This window comes from Erithacus rubecula, assembly GCF_903797595.1.
Source record: "Erithacus rubecula genome assembly, chromosome: 2".
In the NCBI taxonomy this organism is placed as follows: domain Eukaryota; kingdom Metazoa; phylum Chordata; class Aves; order Passeriformes; family Muscicapidae; genus Erithacus; species Erithacus rubecula.
In genome coordinates, this window is record NC_136685.1 from 58466456 (window position 1) to 58486561 (window position 20106).

General features: G+C 36.1%; 1 protein-coding gene across 4 annotated transcripts in view; it reads left to right on the plus strand.

Annotated features, from left to right (window-relative positions):
* The window catches only part of ZDHHC14 (zDHHC palmitoyltransferase 14), a 92249-nt gene that overhangs the window by 46066 nt on the left and 26077 nt on the right, over positions 1-20106 (plus strand). For 2 of the 4 annotated variants that reach the window (XM_079331618.1, XM_079331620.1), the window contains 2 exons: positions 5014-5186; positions 14147-14305. In XM_079331618.1, coding sequence (XP_079187744.1) covers positions 5014-5186; positions 14147-14305 — 332 coding nt within the window. The remainder of the gene's footprint in view (positions 1-5013; positions 5187-14146; positions 14306-20106) is intronic. The other 2 variants (XM_079331619.1, XM_079331621.1) reach the window with 1 other exon arrangement.

Genomic DNA, 20106 nt, shown 5'->3' on the forward strand with positions numbered 1-20106 from the left:
CCTCCGAGGTTTTTGCTGTGCCCTCATGTTTTGCCCATCTTTAAGTCTTCCTCTGCCTGTGTTCCTCTTCATGCATGTCCTTGTCTGCGTTCTTTGCACTGGCAATTTATCATTAGAAAAATAAGTTATAAGCTATTTTTGTTCTTCTAGCCCAGAGTCTTGCTTTGCCTTTAATCTCTCTATATATGGGTATTCTGTTGCCATCTCTAAATTGGAAAAGGTCAGGGTTAGAACATGGTTTCACAAGAGGCTGTGGTTTGAATGAAAACCTTACTGACAGATGCTGAGACTGAGGTCTCCTCCCACGGTACGAATTTCCATCTCCCTGTGGTTTCATGTGTGCTTCTTTCTCCCTTGCTTTGTGCCAATATCCTTCTCAAGTGCATGTTTGGTTTGTTAGAGTGTCAGAAAGAGAAGTCAACAAAATGGTGTAATTTTCATACATTTTAGCAAACTGACTTCGCTCACAAGAGAGCCTGACAAAGATTTGTGTTGGCATAAGGGCAGAAGTTTGGGACAGTGGCTTGGAGCAAGGATGCAGTGGAATTGAAAGGAAGGGTGAGCTGAGAGGAGCCATAAATGAGAGTGGAAGGGGAAACAGCCAACCCCTTGGGCTAGTTTGAAGAATGCAGCCCAGTCTCATTCAGATGTTAACTTGTAACATGTGGAACTGGACCCAGGGTGCACAGTGCCAGCCTTCTCTCTTTGCTAGACATCACCTGCATGCCAATAGCCACTGGTATATTAAACAGGAACTACGTGAAGAAACAGAAAGTAAATTGGTGATGGGGGAAAAGGAACAATAATTTTATTGCCTTTTGTTACTTCACTCAACTACATTTATATTATATTTTTCCTGGAGTACTTGTATTTTATATCTGCTACAAAGAGTTTTATATTGATGAACCTGACACAGACTATCCTTTTAACAGTCTTGCAAGCCAAGGTTGTAGGGGTTTTTTTAAAGTAGTGTAATTAAGTGTGATGGCTATTTCATCTTTGGATGGAATTTGTACTTTTATTGTTTTCTGTCTGCCAACTGAGCAAATATAAATTTAAATCTTCAATGTATAAGCCCTTTTTTTTTTTTTAATGTAGGCACAGCCCCTCTCCAGATATCTGTACTAGATAGATTTATCATTTACTGAGTCTCCCCATCAGTGAACCTTTCAGGAAAGGCTTTATCTTTCCAGGAAAGGCCTTCAGGAGACTTCTTTTCTTTTCTCCCCTTTTCTAATGACAGTACTTGAAAGCTGTAGGACTCTGGCTGTGCGTGCTCCCCAGCACAGTTTCTATCTGTATTTTTCTGCAGCCACAGGGAGCATGGTTACACAGTTACAAGGGCTGCTGGGTGGTAAGAGTTGCTTTTGTACTCCTGCATCCTTTGTTCCCAGGGGTGATGATTGATAATTATCTCTTCTGTGCCAGGGTGTTTTTATTTTTATCGAGCTGTGACAGACTAGTCTTCCACCAGATTTTATTTCCCTCCTACACACATGCAAACTTGCACATGATGCTTCAAAAAAGCAGCTGAGAAGCCAAGCAAAAAGCAGGGCTAAAAGCATCAAAGTTGTCAATTAATTCAAAACTTAATGTTATGTTACAGTTTATGTAACATTTTTGTCTGAAAAAGCTATTTTCACACTTAAAATTTCTACTGGGGTCTGTGGTCTAGTAATATTTCTAAAAATGTGTTTTCTGGGATAGACCGAGTCAGTATTTGCTGTCCTTACAGATGCTGATTAAAACCAACTGTTTCACCTTAAGAAGTAAACTGAGGACATCAGTTCATATCTAGTGGTTACCAAGTGCCAATTGGAAAAAGTTTTTCACTGCTTGCTCTGTGATAGGACAGAGATTTGTCCTGGGGCTGTTTATCAAAGTGTTACAGGTCTCTGCACAGGGAGTCCCTCTGCAGGGAAAATTCTGAAATTTGCTGTCAGGAAATACCCACTAATGTTTGCTTTAAAAATTCTCTGAAAATGCCCTCCAAAAAAGATACTTCTTGTGGTATCTGAGGAAAGCTGCTGCCTGAAGGGATACATCCTCAATTAAATTAATTAAGGAGTCTGAGCAAACATGAGGGATGATCTTTTTCTGTGTTCAATATTTGACAATTTTAAAAGTAGTAACACTAGAAGTGTTTAAAATAATCTGGACTTAATGTAGCAGTACAAATACATTTGTTATATAAGCATGCAAATATAAAATATATAAATATGCAAGTGTATTTCTGCAGATTTATTCACAATTTTGAGCTAAGTTCCATGGTTTTAACTCAAAGTCACATTTAATAGATTTTTTTTTTAATAACTCAGGAGAAGTAAGATTTTTTTCCCCCTTTTTTGAAGCGAATATGAAGAAAAAGAGGTCTAACAGTATCTGCTGAGTTTTGTTCGGTTTGTGGTTTTTTTATTTAGCTCACAAGTACTTCAAAAATTAATTTGATGTTTTTTAGAGAGATGTCACTGAGCTCTCTGCAAGCCTGCATAATATTATATGGTCTGTACATAAATCAGACTATATTAAATGGTCCTGTCCAGACTTACTGTCTGAATCTATGTGAGGAGCTGCAAGGACTGGTTTCTCAGCTTGAAATAATTTTTTAATTGGTGGAATATTACTTGGTTATTATCCCCAAAGATGCCATCTTTAGTCTTTTCTGCATTATTGCTGAATTAATTCCAAGTCAAAGTTGGTAAAATACATGTTGTTAAACCTTGAAAATAACTTTAGGCGAAGCAATTACCTCATTTTTGTTGTGAAGATTGTACAGGGCTTTGAGAGTGGGGATTTTTTTCAATGCAGGTGGACTTGATTCAGCCAGGCAGAGACAGATCTTTTTTACTATACTGAAAACATGACTTTTCAGCAATGTTGGGATTTCTTTCTTAATTCTGCTGTATTTCAGCTCATCAATTTGTTCTTTCTACCAATTTCATTTGAAATTGCTAAAAGGAAACATGTTAAGTCAGGATGGCCCTTAGTTTCCACCCTGTATCAGTGAGAATTTGTGTATGTAATGCCACTGCTGATTTTGTGTTGGCAAGTATTGAAATTGTACTGTGCCTACTGTGCTACCCTGAGATTATCTCATGTTACCTTTCACACACATACAGCTCTTGTTTGGTCAACAGACTTCAGCACAGTTGCAATTGCTTGGGTTTGTGTAATGAATAATGCAATAGAAGAGTGAGAGAACTGTGCTTTATTTAGTGCTCGTTATGTACACGTTCCTTCTAATCTTTTTAAAAATACGTTCTTGCAGCCTATTTGTACTCTTCTCTGAGCATATTACAGCAGTTTTGATTTCAGTAATCCTTTGTGGCAAGAAATAAATTGAGCAGTAGGACATTCATGCAGTATGAAAGCTTCTCTTTGGCTTCTGACTGGCTTCTCCTGACAGGAGGGGAGCAAGGCTTATAGCTCCCAAGACTTATATTGTGCTGCTGCTGCTTCTTTAGCTAGCACTGATTTCATAAATCTGGGGTTTTGAAGATTTTCCTAAAAGCATACATTTGAAGGATGTTTCCTAGTATTTTAACAGTCTATTTGATATGTGAAACTCCAGTATCTCTTGGTCCCTGTCATTTTTTAACACCCGGTTGTGTTTTTAGCCTTTCATAACTTGTTGCACCTGTAGTATTGCATTCATGTAGGGAGAGATGATTTCCACTCGTTTTGCTATGCACTGTGTAATGCCTATGGATTTACTGCATCCATGAAACCCTCTAAGTCTGGTGAAACAGCCAAGTATTTTTAACAGGATTATGCAGGGAGATAAATGCTTTGTACATGGCAGCTGGTATGAAAAGTGTTTCCCTTCTCTTACCATGCTGTTGGCAGAAGTGATGGGCAGTGGAGCTGACATTATCACTGCTTGCTCAGAGTTAATGTTCTGCTGAGGTTAACTGACTTGCAGTGCAAAAGCTTGAATGTCTGAATCACCATTTAAGGCAGTCAGCAGAAATAGAGAAGACGATGTTAATTAAACTTGATTGATACCTAGAAACTTTAGATGAAGCCCTAAGGCCTAGAACTTGTTGATTTTTCACTTCTGTTTTAAGGCTTATTTTATGACTACCTAGGCAGACAGCAGAGGTACATGAAGCCATCTTTGTTTTCTACCCACACCTACTTAAGAGTAATGAAGAGAGTCTTCAGCTTGTGTGTTTTCTAAGATGGTGCTGCAGTGCTTCTGTAATGTCTAAGTGTTCATATCCCTTCTTTCTGCAGAGCTGTAAAGAGATATTTATATTTGTGTATTGGCTGGATTCCAGTGTTTCTGTTCCATTTTGATTTAATTATATGTGAAGCACAGAGGAAAATTTGCTAAAACTGTAATCCAGTCTTAAACCCTGCCTATATATTGGAAATCTGGTAAATGTAGAGCCAGGTGCTTGCTCCCAGGTGTGTTGAACTGTCATTTGCATTCTTCTTACCTTGTAAATGAGTAAACAAGTTTACTAAGTTACAAGAAATGGGTTAAGAAAGAAAATCGGTGGAGCTGTTACAATATTGATATATGTTAAGACTGTTAAAGGAATGCCTTGCATGTTCTTGAGCACCATCTTTCTGGTAGATAATAAATCTGTTTTATAGACTTAATTATATATTTCGGTGTGGCTTATTTCTTCATGTTATGTGCTTTAGGCTATTTCCCCTTTCCTCTCTCTGCTCAATTTATTTTTACATAGTTGGGAGCAGGTGAAGAAATATATAAGCTTATTATGCTGTGAGAAAAATATTTTATCTTTTTATGTAAATGAGTATTGCATATTACTGAGGTCATTATTATGCTACTTATGCCTTTATTATATTGAGCATACTATGAAAAATTCCAGAAGTGTCATGAACACATAAATTGAAATTTCAGCTTCAACAAACATTCCAAGGCAAGTAATGTATCAAGAGAAGAAAGTGAATTCTTCATATGCATTTATAGAAGTAAACAGTTTTTGAGAGCAAGTTGTCTTACGTATTGTTGATTGTTGAATCTTCTTCTTTTTCCAGTTGCCCGTATTTGTCGGAGAAGATCACGCCTGCTATACCTGCGATTGGTGGGATTCTTTTCTTTTTCGTGATGGGGACCCTGCTGCGCACTAGTTTCAGTGATCCTGGTGTCCTCCCCCGTGCAACACCAGATGAGGCAGCAGATCTAGAGAGACAAATAGGTAACACTGAAGGTCTGTTGTCTCCTCGCTCTCCTCCCGAGGGTGCGTGTGCTGTGGGAAGGCAGTGTGCTGCTCTGCTCATGGGAGGAGTTACTCCTGCCTGGCCACACTCATTGCTCTGGAACTGTGACGTCTCATGACATTGCAGTGATTCCTGTGGAAAGATGATTGATCAGTTCTTCACCAAGAAAGTAAACAAAATCCTGGCCTTTTGGAGTGATAGTTGTTGCTGTAAATACTTGTCCACAAGTCTGGTAGAAATCTCTCTGTGGTACATAAGAGAATACTTTTTTAAGTACTTTTGACAAGAAAGCTGATATTGCAAAAGATACAATTGTGCATCTTGAAAACAGTGTATCCTCAGAGTTAAACTGAATTTAATTATGTTATTTGTATTGCAAAAGAGTCTGATTAGTCTCTGGGTTAATATACAGTAAAAATGTTACTTTTTTTGAGTAAAGCCAGCATAATTAAAGTAGAGAGTTAGATTTCAACCATTCTCACGTAGCAAGAGTGCTGTTAACTGAATTCTGTAAGTAGGACTTTTACAAGTACAAATATGCTGAATAGCTAAAATATGCCACCTGGATAAGAAAACACAGGGTGAGTTTGCAGAACTGTTTCATGAATAGTGGGTTTATGTGCTTAGTAAGCTACTCAACCTTACTAAATGCTACTATATCTGCTTCGATATGATAGTCAATGGAAATCCCATTTTTCTAAAGCAGTTTCAGAGAAATGCTCGTTCATGCAATTGTAAAGACACATAACAGGTCTGTGCATGCTCAAGAGAAATAATTGCAGCATCCTTGATGCTTAATACTATAGTGCAGTCTTTTTATGTAGTAAAAGTGTAGGCTTTTTATAATAGAAATATTAAAACATTTGCTATTCATCTGAATTTCAGAAGTGCATAAAAATATGGAAAAATGTAATGAAGCATTTATTTAGCACCTCTGCCTAACCAGTGTTAGGGTTTACTTGTATTGATCTCCTTCAAGAAATTCTTTACCGAAAATAAGCCACCACCTTTAGTCCAAAACACAGGCACAGGTTCCTGTTCAAGGAGTTGCTTATTTACCCTGTGTTCACAGAAACATTGATCTATGTCAGGAAATGAATTATTTCAAATAAGCAGCTTACAACAATACTTTTATGTTGTCATCTGCCAGAGTTCTGGTGAAATACAAGACTAAAAATGCAAATTGAATAATAGAGAGGACACTCAAAATGATCCAGTGTGCAACAATTTCAGAACTTGTGTTTACAAATTATAATTCATTTTAAATGGTATTGCATACATGTTCACAGGTTGAGGCTGCTGAGCTGATCAAAGCCATTGTCTTTTCTTCAGCAGTAGCAAAGGCAGTACTCTTCCAAGAAGGGCCAGTGGAGTATTGAAGCAAGGAATTACAGTGCCAACAAATGTGGAGTTCCCAAGTATGAGGGCTTATGGCAAGTCTAATAGAAGAACAAGCTAGGTAGCTATAAGAAATCATTCTGCCCTAAAATTGTGATTCTGGATTCAACAATGGAAATGGAGAGAAACGTTTTTGTACTGTTACAATATATTTTTGTAATGTGTTCATAAAAAGTGTATCCTAGTGGAGTGGTATCTGCAGCAGGAAAAGCTGAATGGCTCCTGCAGTTGAAGACTAGATTTTCCAAAACCATCATTCAGGCTGGATTGCCTTGTAACTTGCTGTGCCTTTCAGCTTGAGTGCCTTCTAAAGATGACGTGCAAGGTTAACAGCAATTTATTTTAGACAAGGAAATTCTTCAGATAACTCACCTAAAAATAATGCCTTTACCAAACAGTTTCTTTTCTAAAATGTGCTTATGTAACCTGTCCTATCTGTGGCTTTTACTTTATTCAAATCATTCTTAGATATTTGAGTCTTACACTGCCATACTGGTCTCTTTGGGAAGTAGCCTACCAAAAATTATTACAGATGCACTGAGAAGCAGTTGTGTCTCAAGACTTGTAATTTAAGAATGCTATTTTGAAGTTGACTTGAAATGTATCAAACTTATTTTTTTTACATTAGAACGCATAGAATAGGATGGGCTGATTAGGAAGAATGGTTTTCAAAATCAGACCTTCTAAAGAAGCTGACAGTACTTTGTCCTTCCAGGTGTCTTTCTGGAAACAGGGTGGTCATATTGAGAGTGAAAGTTTCCACCTAGGCTATCGGCCTTCTTCAGGTGAAGATGGGGGATTTACAGAGCTGTGATGCTTCTGTTTCCACCCACTGTGTGCAGGAAAGGAAAGCAGTTATTTCTTGAGAATTTGCTGTGTTCATAGAAAAACAAAAAGTGAAAAGAACTGGGCAAAAAATGGAAATTGTAAAAAAAACAAAATGAACTTCTGTTATTCAAAAATATTTTGTTTAATCATCAAGCTGTCCTCATAGAGAGGAAAGTTGTAAGTGTAATAAGAGGCCCCTCTGACTGTATTTGATTGTAGTCCAAATGATACTAGAAGTGGAGATAGTTTTAAATACAAGTATAAAGTTTCTAGGTATAAAAAGATGGCACAAGCATATTGGGAAAGGAAAAAGGAGAATAAAGTCAGTTGCAATCAGCAAGGAACAGTAGAAGACAACAGGACAGGTTCTGTTAGAGGTCAGAGGAAGAAAGAAAAGCTGAAGGCATGCGGTGTAATTGGGAAATGAGAAATACAGAGGGCAATCTGAAGGATTCAACACTGCTTTGATCTCAGAAGATAACTTACTTGTGTGCATCTTGATAGCTGATAGGAAGAGCAGGTCAGAAGAAAGAAAGTAGTTGTATTATTAAAAGTGTTAATCTACTGTACTGTATCTTTATTGATTTATGTAGTGTTCTGCTTTAATAGAAATCTGCCAATTCTATCACTAGAAACTGTTCTCTGGAAAGACATGGAGTACACTGCTACATGATCAAATTGCAAGAATTGGGACTGTCAAAGGGTTGGGGCTTGTGGCTATTTAAGTCTCAAAACAAGCAACAAAGAATTTCAAGGGAAAATCGAGTGTAACCAATCTCATATCCTTCATTGAAAGAGTAACTGTTTTGGTGGGAAAGCAGATGATGTGCTTCATTTTTCAATCTAATTAAGATCTTGATGGTGTCCTGCCTATGATGCTTTTTATATAAGTTTTGGAAATAAGCTCTAGAAGAAATTGCCACAAAGTCAATAAGTCAAAGTGTCTTTTCAAAAAGACACTCTAGTAGCAAATGCTAAGTGCTCCAATAGGACCTTTCAGAGACTGATTGTGGGCTTATGAGGAGTATGCTTAACTCTGAAGTTGGTGCTGAGATAGAGAAATTTGCAATCACTGGGATTGATTTTTTAAAAAAATATATTTTAAATCGTTTGAGCAATGTTAGGGAGAAACCACAAAATGCATGAATACGAGTAGAAATCAAATACTAATGCAAAGGGGTCTAAGTGCTGAATAGTGCAGGAAGAGGAGACTTGAGTGTTATTTCCAAACAGATTGAATAAGCACTCTGATATGACAAAAAGGGGTAATCCTTTTTGGGACATGTTGGAAGAAGAGTGGTTACATGAACCAGAAGTAACATTCTGGGGTACCCAGTGGTGATGAGGGCTCAGTTCACTATGTAGAAACTCAAGAGGAAGGCAGCTAAATAGAGAAGTCTAGAAAAAAGGACCTGTAAGAATATTAACCCATACATGCATTTGGCCTAGGAGAGAAGCATAGGTCAAAATACTCTAGATTGCTGGAGTTTTCATATAACATAATAGAACAAAAGCAACTAGATGTATGAGGCTTATATAATGTAAAATCACTGAGGGTAACTTTATTTGCTATAAAAGTGTTACTATTTCACTGAAATGCAGCACGATTTTTTCTTTCTTTAAATTCAGCATTTAACTTATGCTGTATTTTTACTTCAGTTATAACTTATCTTAAAATTGAAAAGTAATTATCTCCAAAGTATTACTTTATTGTCATGGTGCATATAAGCATGGCTTCTGCAATCACACAAAATATTATATTAAGAAGGGCCTTTTCTCTTATGGCGACACAACTCCTAATAGCAGCCTTATTTTGTAGCCTCTTTTCAGTTATATGTGTCTCTTGTAGTTAGGTCACTGTTAAGTCACTTGAAGTGAAAAAATTGTAAACTTTGAATATGAAGGCTTAGGATAACCCAGTCCAGGAGAATGGGTTTTGTAGGTAGGAAAGCATTTGTCCAGTTGATGTATACAAGTTTAACGATTTTTCTGCAATATTGATGTCGCATCGGATAGGTGACCCAGATAAATGAAAAGATGGTCATGGTAATTGATCCTTCCAGCCTTAAAATACTTTGGATTTTTCTTCAGGCTAACTGTCCTAAGTCATGTGTATCTTCCTTATTTAATCCGTACAACTAGCTCAGGCAAGTTCACAGGACAGCTTCTGCTTGCTTGCTTTTGTGTTTTCCAAGCCCTGAACTCAATGTATGAGCAACACCAGCACACCATCTCTTCAAATTGTTCATGTCTTGGCTGTCTAATTTTCACTGATGCTCAAGACCACATTTGAGACTTCTTCACAATTCCTTACCTCTTTCATTTGTTTTGAAATCCACAATTTGATTTCATTATAACCTTACAAAATTAAATTTGTGCCACAGGCATTTCATAGAACTGGCAATGGCCTGAACAAATACATACTATTTGCTGTGATGTTTTGCTTTCTTTACAAAGGTGGAATACCAGCTTCCTAGACTTACAGATATACTTGATACTTCTTAAGATAAACACAGTGAAATTACTTTGTCAGATAAATCTTAGAAAGCTCTTCCTGTCTATGCTTCTTTCCCTCAGCAAATTGCTAAAGATTGCATTTCTATCTGGGAACAAGCATACCTTTCACATGAAGTTTTAGGCTTCAAGAAGATCATGCAACTCTGCTTTTAAGAAAATAGTACATTATTTCAGAAACATCTAAGGCAGCAAGTCCTTAAAGTCAGGAGCAATGTGTTGGATATCTCTTGATGGCTATCAGATGAAGAACTATGTGAAGAATGCAGTTAGCAGCTGCTGGTTTCAGTCTAAACCAGGTTCCCAGTATTGTTTGTCCCTGAGACTACTGTCTGGAAATGGGAGTATTTTATTAAAGTTCTCTTCACTCCAATAAATAAATTTCTCTTTTATCTTGTAACTCACTGTAGGTAGCTTGAATTTAAGTGGTTAAACACAGAGGAAGACATTTCTTAGAGGTTTGCATTGTTGACAGGCTTTGTTTTGGTTGGGATTGTTTTCTATTGTTTTTCAGATGTTACCAGTTATACATAAAGATTCTTTTCATCATCTTTTCATTTAGTCCTCAGGAAACATTAAAATTGTTTCAGTTTACTGGCTTCTCAAATAACACTATTTGAAGGTTAAAATTGCGTCCTTGTGAAGTTGTCAACAAATGTTGCATGATAGGGTTATAAGGCTTGTATGGAGACAATGTAAGGTTGCCTTCTAGAGGCTGTTTGTCTTAAGTTTGTAGGAACTTTGGATTTTTTTGGTCAATCTTGATTGAGCAGGAAAATCCTTGTGATATTTACACAAACTTGCAGCTTCTGTGTTTTGTGAGCACTGCTTGTTTGTTTGCAGCATAGTAAATTAAGAAATCTAAGCAGGAGAGTTTGCTGTCCCATTAGAAGGTTGCTAGGCTGTGCTGTATCTCCATTAAATGCTTGGAGTATCTTGGAGCAGTTTGGGTCTCTTGGTCCTGCAAGGACATAGATTACACATACGGGGTTTTTGTAATTATGGTAATAAAAATGCTGGAGCCCGATCTAGTGCATGAACAGTTAACCCTGCTAGAGAAGTTACAGAATGTGTCAGAACAGAGAGGATGGATGGCAATCCCATTAGTGGGTAAATTTTAGCCTTTTTGTGAAAGAACTTGTGTTACTACATCAGTAATCAGTTGGATGAGTAAAATGTAGTAGTGGTCAAACACAGTTCATTTGGGGAAGATGATTCCATAAAGGTTAATCTTTCTGCTCCTCAAAGAAACCTCATATAATGAAGATGTAACTGTTTTAGACCCCGATTATGAGAAGTCAAATTGAAGGCCTATTACAGTCTGAAAATTCACAGTGAAACCAGGACACCTTTAGCACATTTAGGTTAGATAAATGGTATTAAATCCAAGCACATTTGACCTTGCTCTGCAGCCTGTTTCCAGGAAAAAGATGTTAGTAAACACAAAGACTGGAACATTCAGGCTTGATTATGCAATTTAGGATTTTGAGAAAAATTCTCAGTCCTTGGAAAGTCAGCAAGACTGTTTACATTGATTTTGTTTGCATCAGTTTTCACCCTAGGATTTCAAGATTAATTTGCCTTGGAGGGCTGGGATTTGCTGTCTGTGTGAACTTCCCTTCTAATGTTTGGGAAGAAATCCTCTTAGAAGACCAGTGTTGTAAATAAAATAGGCTGGACAGTAGTCTCATTTCTCCACCAGAGAAGACAGAAGTTGCCTTTGAGATTCTGCCAGAGCCCTTTTAAAAAATTATGGTGCACTTTATGAACTTCTTGAAAAGGGGTGGAAATACTGGGTTTAGTCAATGTGCCTTTTATGAAATAAATGTTTGCCTAGGAAAAAGAGCATTTTTCTTCTAAACAATCCCTTGACTGGTTTAAGTCATTTTCTTTCAATGATTATGTACATACTCGTGAATAATAAGATTTTTGTAAAAGAAAAACATCTGAAATATTACTGTTATGGTAGGAAATTCAGTATATCAGTATTTCTAGCCTACAAAACTACACTTAGATGTAATTCAGGCTTTAGTAGTAGTTTTTCTAATTATGCACCTAAATTTGAGTATCAAAGGAAAATCTTTGATTTATTAATAAATGCCAGCATGTGTTAAATGCTTTATTTGATAAAAAAAAAATTAAGTAGCGCTAATGACCTATATTTATGTTCACAGTTTAAATCTTACCTTGACCAAAATATGGTCAGAAATAGGTATAACATTGTGTTTAGTAGTGCCAAAGATTTCTAGAAGGACTATGACTATTGCAAGCCAATTGGTTATAGAGTCACTGGAAGCTTTTTTAATGTAATGTGAATTATAAGAAATTCTTTCTTGTCTTCTGGATTTAGGTAACATCCATGTCTCTCTAAAGCTTTAAATACTATAAGCACAGTTGTGCTGTGCTTTCCAAGGAGTGTCTTTTCAGTTTATATGCTGAAATATACTGGTAGTGTTACTTAATCAAAAATATTTGTCAAGTAGTATTGGCCTTGAGCTCAAAATCAGTGTTATGGCAACCACACAATAAACATGTGATCTGCATGTGAATAATCTGCTTCCACATGCAGATTATAGGGCTTGGCCAAGCATCACAAGCACATTACAGGTTTGCTGGTTGATTTAGATCCAGCACAAGTGAATGTCTATACCTCATCAGGCTGTAGGAGGCTGCTTCTAAGCTGCCCTTTCTTCTTTGCTCATTCTCATCATGGATGTTTAGGAGCTTTATACCCAGATTCCATCCATCTCAGCTATTGTTCCCTTCATTTCATCCTCTTCTTCATGAGAGTTTTCTGCAGTCTGGTTGTTTCAGTGGTAGAGTTTACAGTGATGTCCCACAAAGACTTTTATTGATGCCTACTTATGGATCATATTTATGGGTGAGCACATTGCAGATAAGAACTCCTTAAGCTGGATTTGCTGCCAAATCAGCATGTTTTATAATTGCACCTTTGCTGGCACAGCTGTGCTGTTGCCACTTTGAATACCTTGCTAAGTGGGAGGCTTTCTTGTTGCCCTTTTGGAAAATATATAATTTGTAGACTGTATAATTGGCCGAAATTGAAATAGTGGGTGATATTTCTAACAATTTGAGCTCAAATACAAGTCATAAATCTATTATTAACAAGCCCAACATGAAAGGGGGGCAACTTAAAGGCACAGCTGTTCAAGTGACTTGACTGTGACTTTGAAGTATATTTTCATTCATATATTGGAAAATATTTTATTTTACTTCCTTATTGTTTTAGCTGTTCTGTTATCTAAGTGTAATAAACTTAGGGTGTTTTCTTTCAGTTCTGTGGTTTGATTTGATTACACAAGATTACACAAGTTTTTGATTTTGATTTGTGGTTTGATTTGATTATACAAGACCATATAAACATAGAAAAAGGCACCACTTTTGCATGTTGAGCTTTCAGAGTAAATCTCAGCTTGGGCAAAATGAAGCTTTAATGATTTAGCCTAATCAGTCCTTTAGATGCTGGAAAAATTATTGCTGGTACCCTAAAATAAAACTAAAGGAAGGAAGCTTAGAAACAAAACCCAGAACTCTATCACTTGTATCAAATGAGGTAGTTGGAAACTGGTTTTGTGCAACAAACAAACTTCAAGGTGTGTGGAGGTAACACTGGGAGTTGAATGTTCAAACTTCTAAACAGCAAAAGCTGTAAAATACTTGTGAATGTGCTCTGTTGTATCACAGCATGCAAGAGACCTCAACCAGGCTCAGATGACAGAGCTGCTGTTGCTTAAGTAAATGTGCAGATTCTCTATTAAGTTGTAGAATTTCTGCAGCACTTCTAGGGAGATTTTTTTGTTATTACAGGAATTCTGAAAAAAAATTGGGAAGATTCTAAAGCTAACTTCCAAGTTTTGCTGTCCTGCACTGGTAGTTATAGTTGTCTTTAATATGTTATCTAAGACCTATTGGGGGTATGAAACTGCAAGAATTTTGGGAACAAGATCATTATCAGCATTTGAGAATTGAGTTTGGATAGTTTCTTTGGTTCAGATTGATTGGCTTTGAATGCTATTTGCAATGAAACATCTCTTTGCTACTTATTACTTGAGAATTAGAAGGGGAAAATTGTTTATTTTAAATGTGTAAATTAAAATTTGAAATACGCTGTAGGTTGCCATCAAGGACAATTTTGTGCATACATCATAGCTCATGTGCAATGTTTCATGTCTTGTATTTTCTTGTTTAGATATAGCAAATGGCTCCAGTTCAGGAGGATATCGCCCCCCTCCCAGAACAAAAGAAGTGATCATCAATGGACAGACAGTAAAACTAAAATATTGTTTTACTTGCAAGATTTTCCGCCCACCTCGTGCCTCACATTGCAGCCTTTGTGATAACTGCGTAGGTGAGTAACAAAAAAGATATGGCATATGTTCAGTTTAGGAGCTTATATATTGTTATGGGTACTTTTCAGAGGAGACAGTAAAAAAAAGAGTTGGTGACAAGATTAGTCGTGAGGTGACTTGCTCTGTTCATCTTCCTTTTCTGCAAGATTTGTTAAATGTTAAGAATTTTAGAGGAGGCAGAAAAGGAGACTTGGCCTAGCAGATGTTGCTAGTCCAAGAAGGGAAATTATTTTCTGCTGCATCCCTCTTTCCTGACCTGCCCTAATGGCAGAGAACACACTTAACTCCAATAAGGCCACATATATAATGTGCAATGACCTTTCCAAGCTTTTTGGGAGTCTCAGAATTGTTTTCTTCACCACATTAAATTGAGGGCAAGAAGCTGCTTCTCCAGTTCATTAGTAACTAACTGTAAGGCACAGTTCAAATGGTCAGGGCTGTATGACCAAAACACGCACTGTAGGTGATTCTTACCTTTGAACAGTTTTATGACTAGAAGTACTTGTGTCAGAATCCATAAGAAGTTACTGGGCAAACATGCTATTTTCAGAGTAAGTACATGTCATCAGGACCTAAGCATATTTTGTAATTATAGGGTTGTTTCTTTTCCTCTCTGAATATCTTGTCCTTTTTAATTACTAGTTTGTGTGGAGGTCAGACAAGGTGATTAAGGTATGCTTGGATTTAAAAGCAAGCAAAAAAACCCCTACCAATCAAATCTGAGTGGTTTCCAGTTAATTAGATCACATTTGCAGTTTAGTGCAGTTGATTAACACACTGTTGAGCCTGGATCTTATGCATTCAAGAAAATAATGTAGAAAGATATCTCCAGCTGAGAAATGTAATTGCAGCATTCAGCAGTGATATTTTTAGATATAAAGCAGTCATTGGAAGAATTGGAGTTTTATGTTTAGATGATACTCATTTAGGGAGTACACTTACATCAGAGTGAAAAGCTTATTAGCCTTTTGGCCCTATAGAATTGATTGATATCTGTAGATGATTCCTTCAGTAAACAAATTTTTCTGATGTGTTAGAATTTTGTATCACAAAAGCTATTGAGCTTGCTTTTATTGAACAAATAGGGATGTTTATGAATTGCAGTTGGCACATTTTTCAGAAAAATATTTTAGCGAATGCATAACCTGAACCTTACAGTGTTATGTTGCTCAACAAACTGGATAATGCATACAGTTGTTGACTGTGTGATGTATGAAAGTTGAAAAGCTGTTGTCTTTACCAAGAGAGCAAAAGTAAGCACAACTTCATCTGTACTACCTGAAGCTTATTTTAAAATGTTTTGTTTTTTTAATACACTGATATAAAGAATTTTTCGATAGGTTATTCTGTCATCTGTGTCCTTTTCATACCACATCTGGAAAACCTATTCTGTAAAACATAAAATTAGTGATGGCATGGAAGCAATTTATAAAGTCTTCTGATCATGTCTGGGATGAATAAACAGATGTGAATTATTATGAATATGTATCAGAAAAGAATGAGAAATTACTTATATAACTGATATACCTTTTCTGCTCATAAGATAGGTGTGATCGTTGTACTTCCCTGTTGCGCATTTTTTAATTTGGAGTTACTTGTTTTAAAGTAGTTGAATGAATTTGCTGTGTTTTTTCTCCTCAGTGTTTATAATGGGAATTACAATAAATTGACTTTTTTAGGGTACACCGTAGAGTGGCTTTGTTTCCTGATTAGATACAGGTGTTTGTCATACAAGTATTTGGGTGTACTGAATGCAAAAAGTGACATCTATGAGTACCTGCAACTAATTTTCTATTAAAAATAGGTGTCAAGAAAATTGGATGGCCCATGTAGCTGTGGAAATCTAACAATCTGAGAGTGTACACTTAATCAGAGTGTGTTATGAAGTTTGCCACCACTCTTATGTTAGTATTGTCTATATGATAATACTTTTATTTAGTTTCTGAATAAATTTTTTAATGGCAATGAGTTTTTATGCCACTATTTGTTAGTTCCTTACTAATTTAACTAAACCTATGCACAAGTAGTCCTATTTCACATGTGTTAGGATATTGAAGTAACATCTTCTGTTTAAATATAACATGATGTTTAAGCAGCTCACTACCAGTATGGCCATGCATTCCTTTTTACCACATAGTTTTCAAAGATTTTGCTGCAGTTACAAACCAGCTACAGAGACTCTGTGGTACAGGAATGGAGTCTGGCCTCAAACCAGCACTCACTGCTCAGGAAAAACAGTGTGCTATTTTACCTAAAGATGTCTTATGATACTTGGCAAATGAATGCAGTGTGAAAGAGAGGTTCATTCTGTGTTTTTTATTAATGTCTTTTATTCTGTAAGGAATCTATTGCAGCATTTTAAATATGTAAGTACATACAAAAGCTTACTCTTTTTTTATAATTGTTTAGTAAGTATATCTGTTACTTGACTTTGTTTGATTTTTTATCACTATTTTTTATAAATGTCTATGTAGTATATGTAGATAAAAATAAAAACAAATAGCTTAAAATAAGAAAAAAAAAAGTGCTAATTTGTATTCTAACCATGGTAACACTTTAGACTCCTTTAATTCTACAGTATTTTCCTAGTACTGTCCAGAAAAATCTCTATTTTCATACAAATGTAGTTTGTTCCATTTATGTAATACCTTAAAAAATTTGGTTGAATAAGTGTTCCCTGAAGCACATACCTTGGGTGTATTCCTGATTTGCTTTCATTACTGCCTCTGTGAATGTCAGTTGGAAGTTAGCCCCCCAAGCATTTTGTGTACCATTATGTTGCTTAAGAATTACAAACGAGTTAAATATAACATGCATCTAAAAACAAGAGATAAAGACTTTAAAATAAAAGTAAGCAAACCAGACATAAATTCTGAGCTCAAGCTAGCTATTGCTGTGTTTTGACAGGAGGTTTTGATGGCACTGTGTAATGCTAGAAAGATGGCAGTGGTTGGACTTGCTTCTGAAACGACCTAATGGCAGCTTTTAAATTTATTTTTGATCATTGCAGCATTGATGGTTGTCTTCCAAGACAACTGTGTAACATCCCTTTCTTTAGTTTGGTTTTAATAAATTCTTGTTATTTTGTTTAATTCAATTTCTGTAATGAAAGCTGAACAAGAAGCAGGTGCCTATATCTGAACAATATGGGGAAATAATTTCCAAAGCACACGTAACACAATGTAAGACAGAGTGAGAATTACCAGTGTGTTCTGGGGACAAGCTTCTCCCTGTAGTTACTCAGATACCACCATCTTCCAGTCTGAAGAACACTAATTACTTCAAAAGCAGGCTGAGAGGTGGCATTGTAACAGTTTGGCTTTTCTAATGCAGACTGTGTTTCTGAGAATAATTTTCTCAGAACTTTGTAGTCCTTTATAATCAGTGTGCGTCAGGAGTTTGGTTTGCTTGGTTTTAATTCTATTCTGAAGCACTCTTTCTTAATTACCTTGTTATTTCCTTTCTTGCCTTCACTTCCTTTTCATGGCCTTTGCTTATTTCTTTTCTTACATTTCCTGCAGTGAATAGAGTACAATTTTCACTTCATTTTGAACCTGTTAAACCTTAGCTCCGGTTGTTTTGAAATTACTCTTTTGCTGAACAGTTAAAAGCACAAAATTCGGCTGCTATGACCCTTCTTTTCTTTTTTCTTTCTTTTCATATGTATTTTTCCCAGGGTGAGAAATGGCTTGGACTCTTTTTGTTTGAGTGCCCCAAAAAGGTAGAACAAGAAGCTGCCATATAGAGTACACACCAGCATTCATAGAAGTGATATATTATTTATGATTGTGCCATTTGTATAATTAGATGTACTTTGGAAATTCAGGGAGCATGGCATATGTGTCAGGGTTTCTAAGTCCTAAGCTAATGGACTGTGAAATATGTCAGTCTCTTTAAAAAAGAAAATCGTATTATAGATTACTTAAGAGAAGTTGTGGTTTATGCATTGGTCTGCATATGAAAAAGTGCAGAGATGATCCAAACATCTGACTGTTGTAAATGATGTCCTAAACCTTAAGGTGTCAGAGTAAAAATTAAAGAGAGAAATTGCCAGTTAAAAAAATTAGGAACCTAAGAAAATAAACACATATTTACATTAAGTGCAGTAACAACTTGCAGAATGGTTAAAAAACTCAAATTCCAGCAAAAGACAGCAATGGAAGTGTGTGAAATAATGTGTTTTCCTGTAGAAAAGAGAGAAATTAAATCATAAACTTTGTGGATGATGTTACTGCTTCCTCTAGAGGCAAATTTGGGGTTTTAAAATCTCTTTGCCCACAGCTGGGTGTGTGTCAGGCACTCGTCTGGGTGTGCCAGGGTGTGTGTACTTGAATGGGTATGTAAAGAGAGATTGCTAACCAGTGAGGTCCTTCACTGTGCACTTTTTGTACCTCTCAAAGAGCACCCATTCTAAACTCTGCTGCTGCTGCCTTTGCATAAGTTACCATTAATGTGCATGCAGTCAAAGGAGTTTGTTAATTAGTCAACATTTGTTATTGGAGGGTGCAGTGAAGTGATCTATGTGACCATACAGTTTAATTACTGTGAGCTATCCTAGGGCAATGGCTGGATGTTTTCCTAATAAATCAATTGCTATTTCTATTTTGAAAATTAAGCATGTTTATTTTCTTTCTGTGAATAGCAATGGTCTGCAAGTATTGAAGTTGATGCAAAAAGTTGTCATTGCAACTTATTTTCTTTAAACCCTACCCAAATGGCTTAGCTCTCTGGAACAGTTTAAACAGTCATGAAAGTGAAATACATGTTAAGTAGCCCTTGTGTTTGTTTTTCTGATTGACTTTTTGTTGTAGATACTCATGCACATGATTAACTTATTTCATTAATAGAGGCCCATCTTTCCCGGTGTTACATTACTGTTTCAGTTTGCATCATCTTGTAAAGATTAATTTGGAGTAAATTTTTGGTGAGTATTTCCCAAATGTTAACATGAGGCCAGAAGATACTTTCTTTCTGTTTGGTTTTCATGGAATGTTTTAACTTAGAATCAGTGTGTGAAAGTGCTGAAGCTCGGTGATTTAAAGGATCCATTCTGCAATGTTCGTAGCAGATGTTCTAAAATAACATCAGCATGCATATAAATGTAACTTGCAATTGATTTTTGTTATTCATTGCTTTTTTCATTTCAATTTCTGTTCAGATTTCATTCCACAAAAGTAATAGCAAAGGTATTGTCAGGGGCACAGCTGTCAGGCAGGTGTGTTAGTTAAATTGATCCCAGTATTTGATTGCTGTTGCCAGTTGATGGCAACTCCTATCAGTGGGGGTGGTTGTTTAAGTATTATTAAATAAATAATTTTCTTAGGAGTGATTTCAGTCTGTGAAACTGAACATAGGAGATAAGGATAGTTTGAATATGCTGTGACTATTGGATATAATTTTTTTTGTTGTGTTAAATTATCAGGCATTTTGAACTTACTGTAAAGAACTTAATATAATGGTTATATTTGCTTTTGTGCATGTGTGTATCACTTCCAGCAGTAGGGATTGGACTGCTGAATCTTAAAAGAAAATTAATACTCTTTGTAATAAAACATATTTCTTATTTGGATTTCTAAAACCTTGCTTGTCTTCTTAAACATTTCAAGAGCGATGAAATTCTGAAAATGCTGTTTGTCATACAAAATATCAAGTCAGAAAGCCTGAATAGATGAGATCATATCATGGCATCATAGTCCTTCAAAAAGCTTTAATTGTCATCATTATAAATATGTGCAGATGTGTCAGTCTCTCTACATAATTACTCAGTGTGAGTCTTTGACAATGGACATTGTAGTCCTGT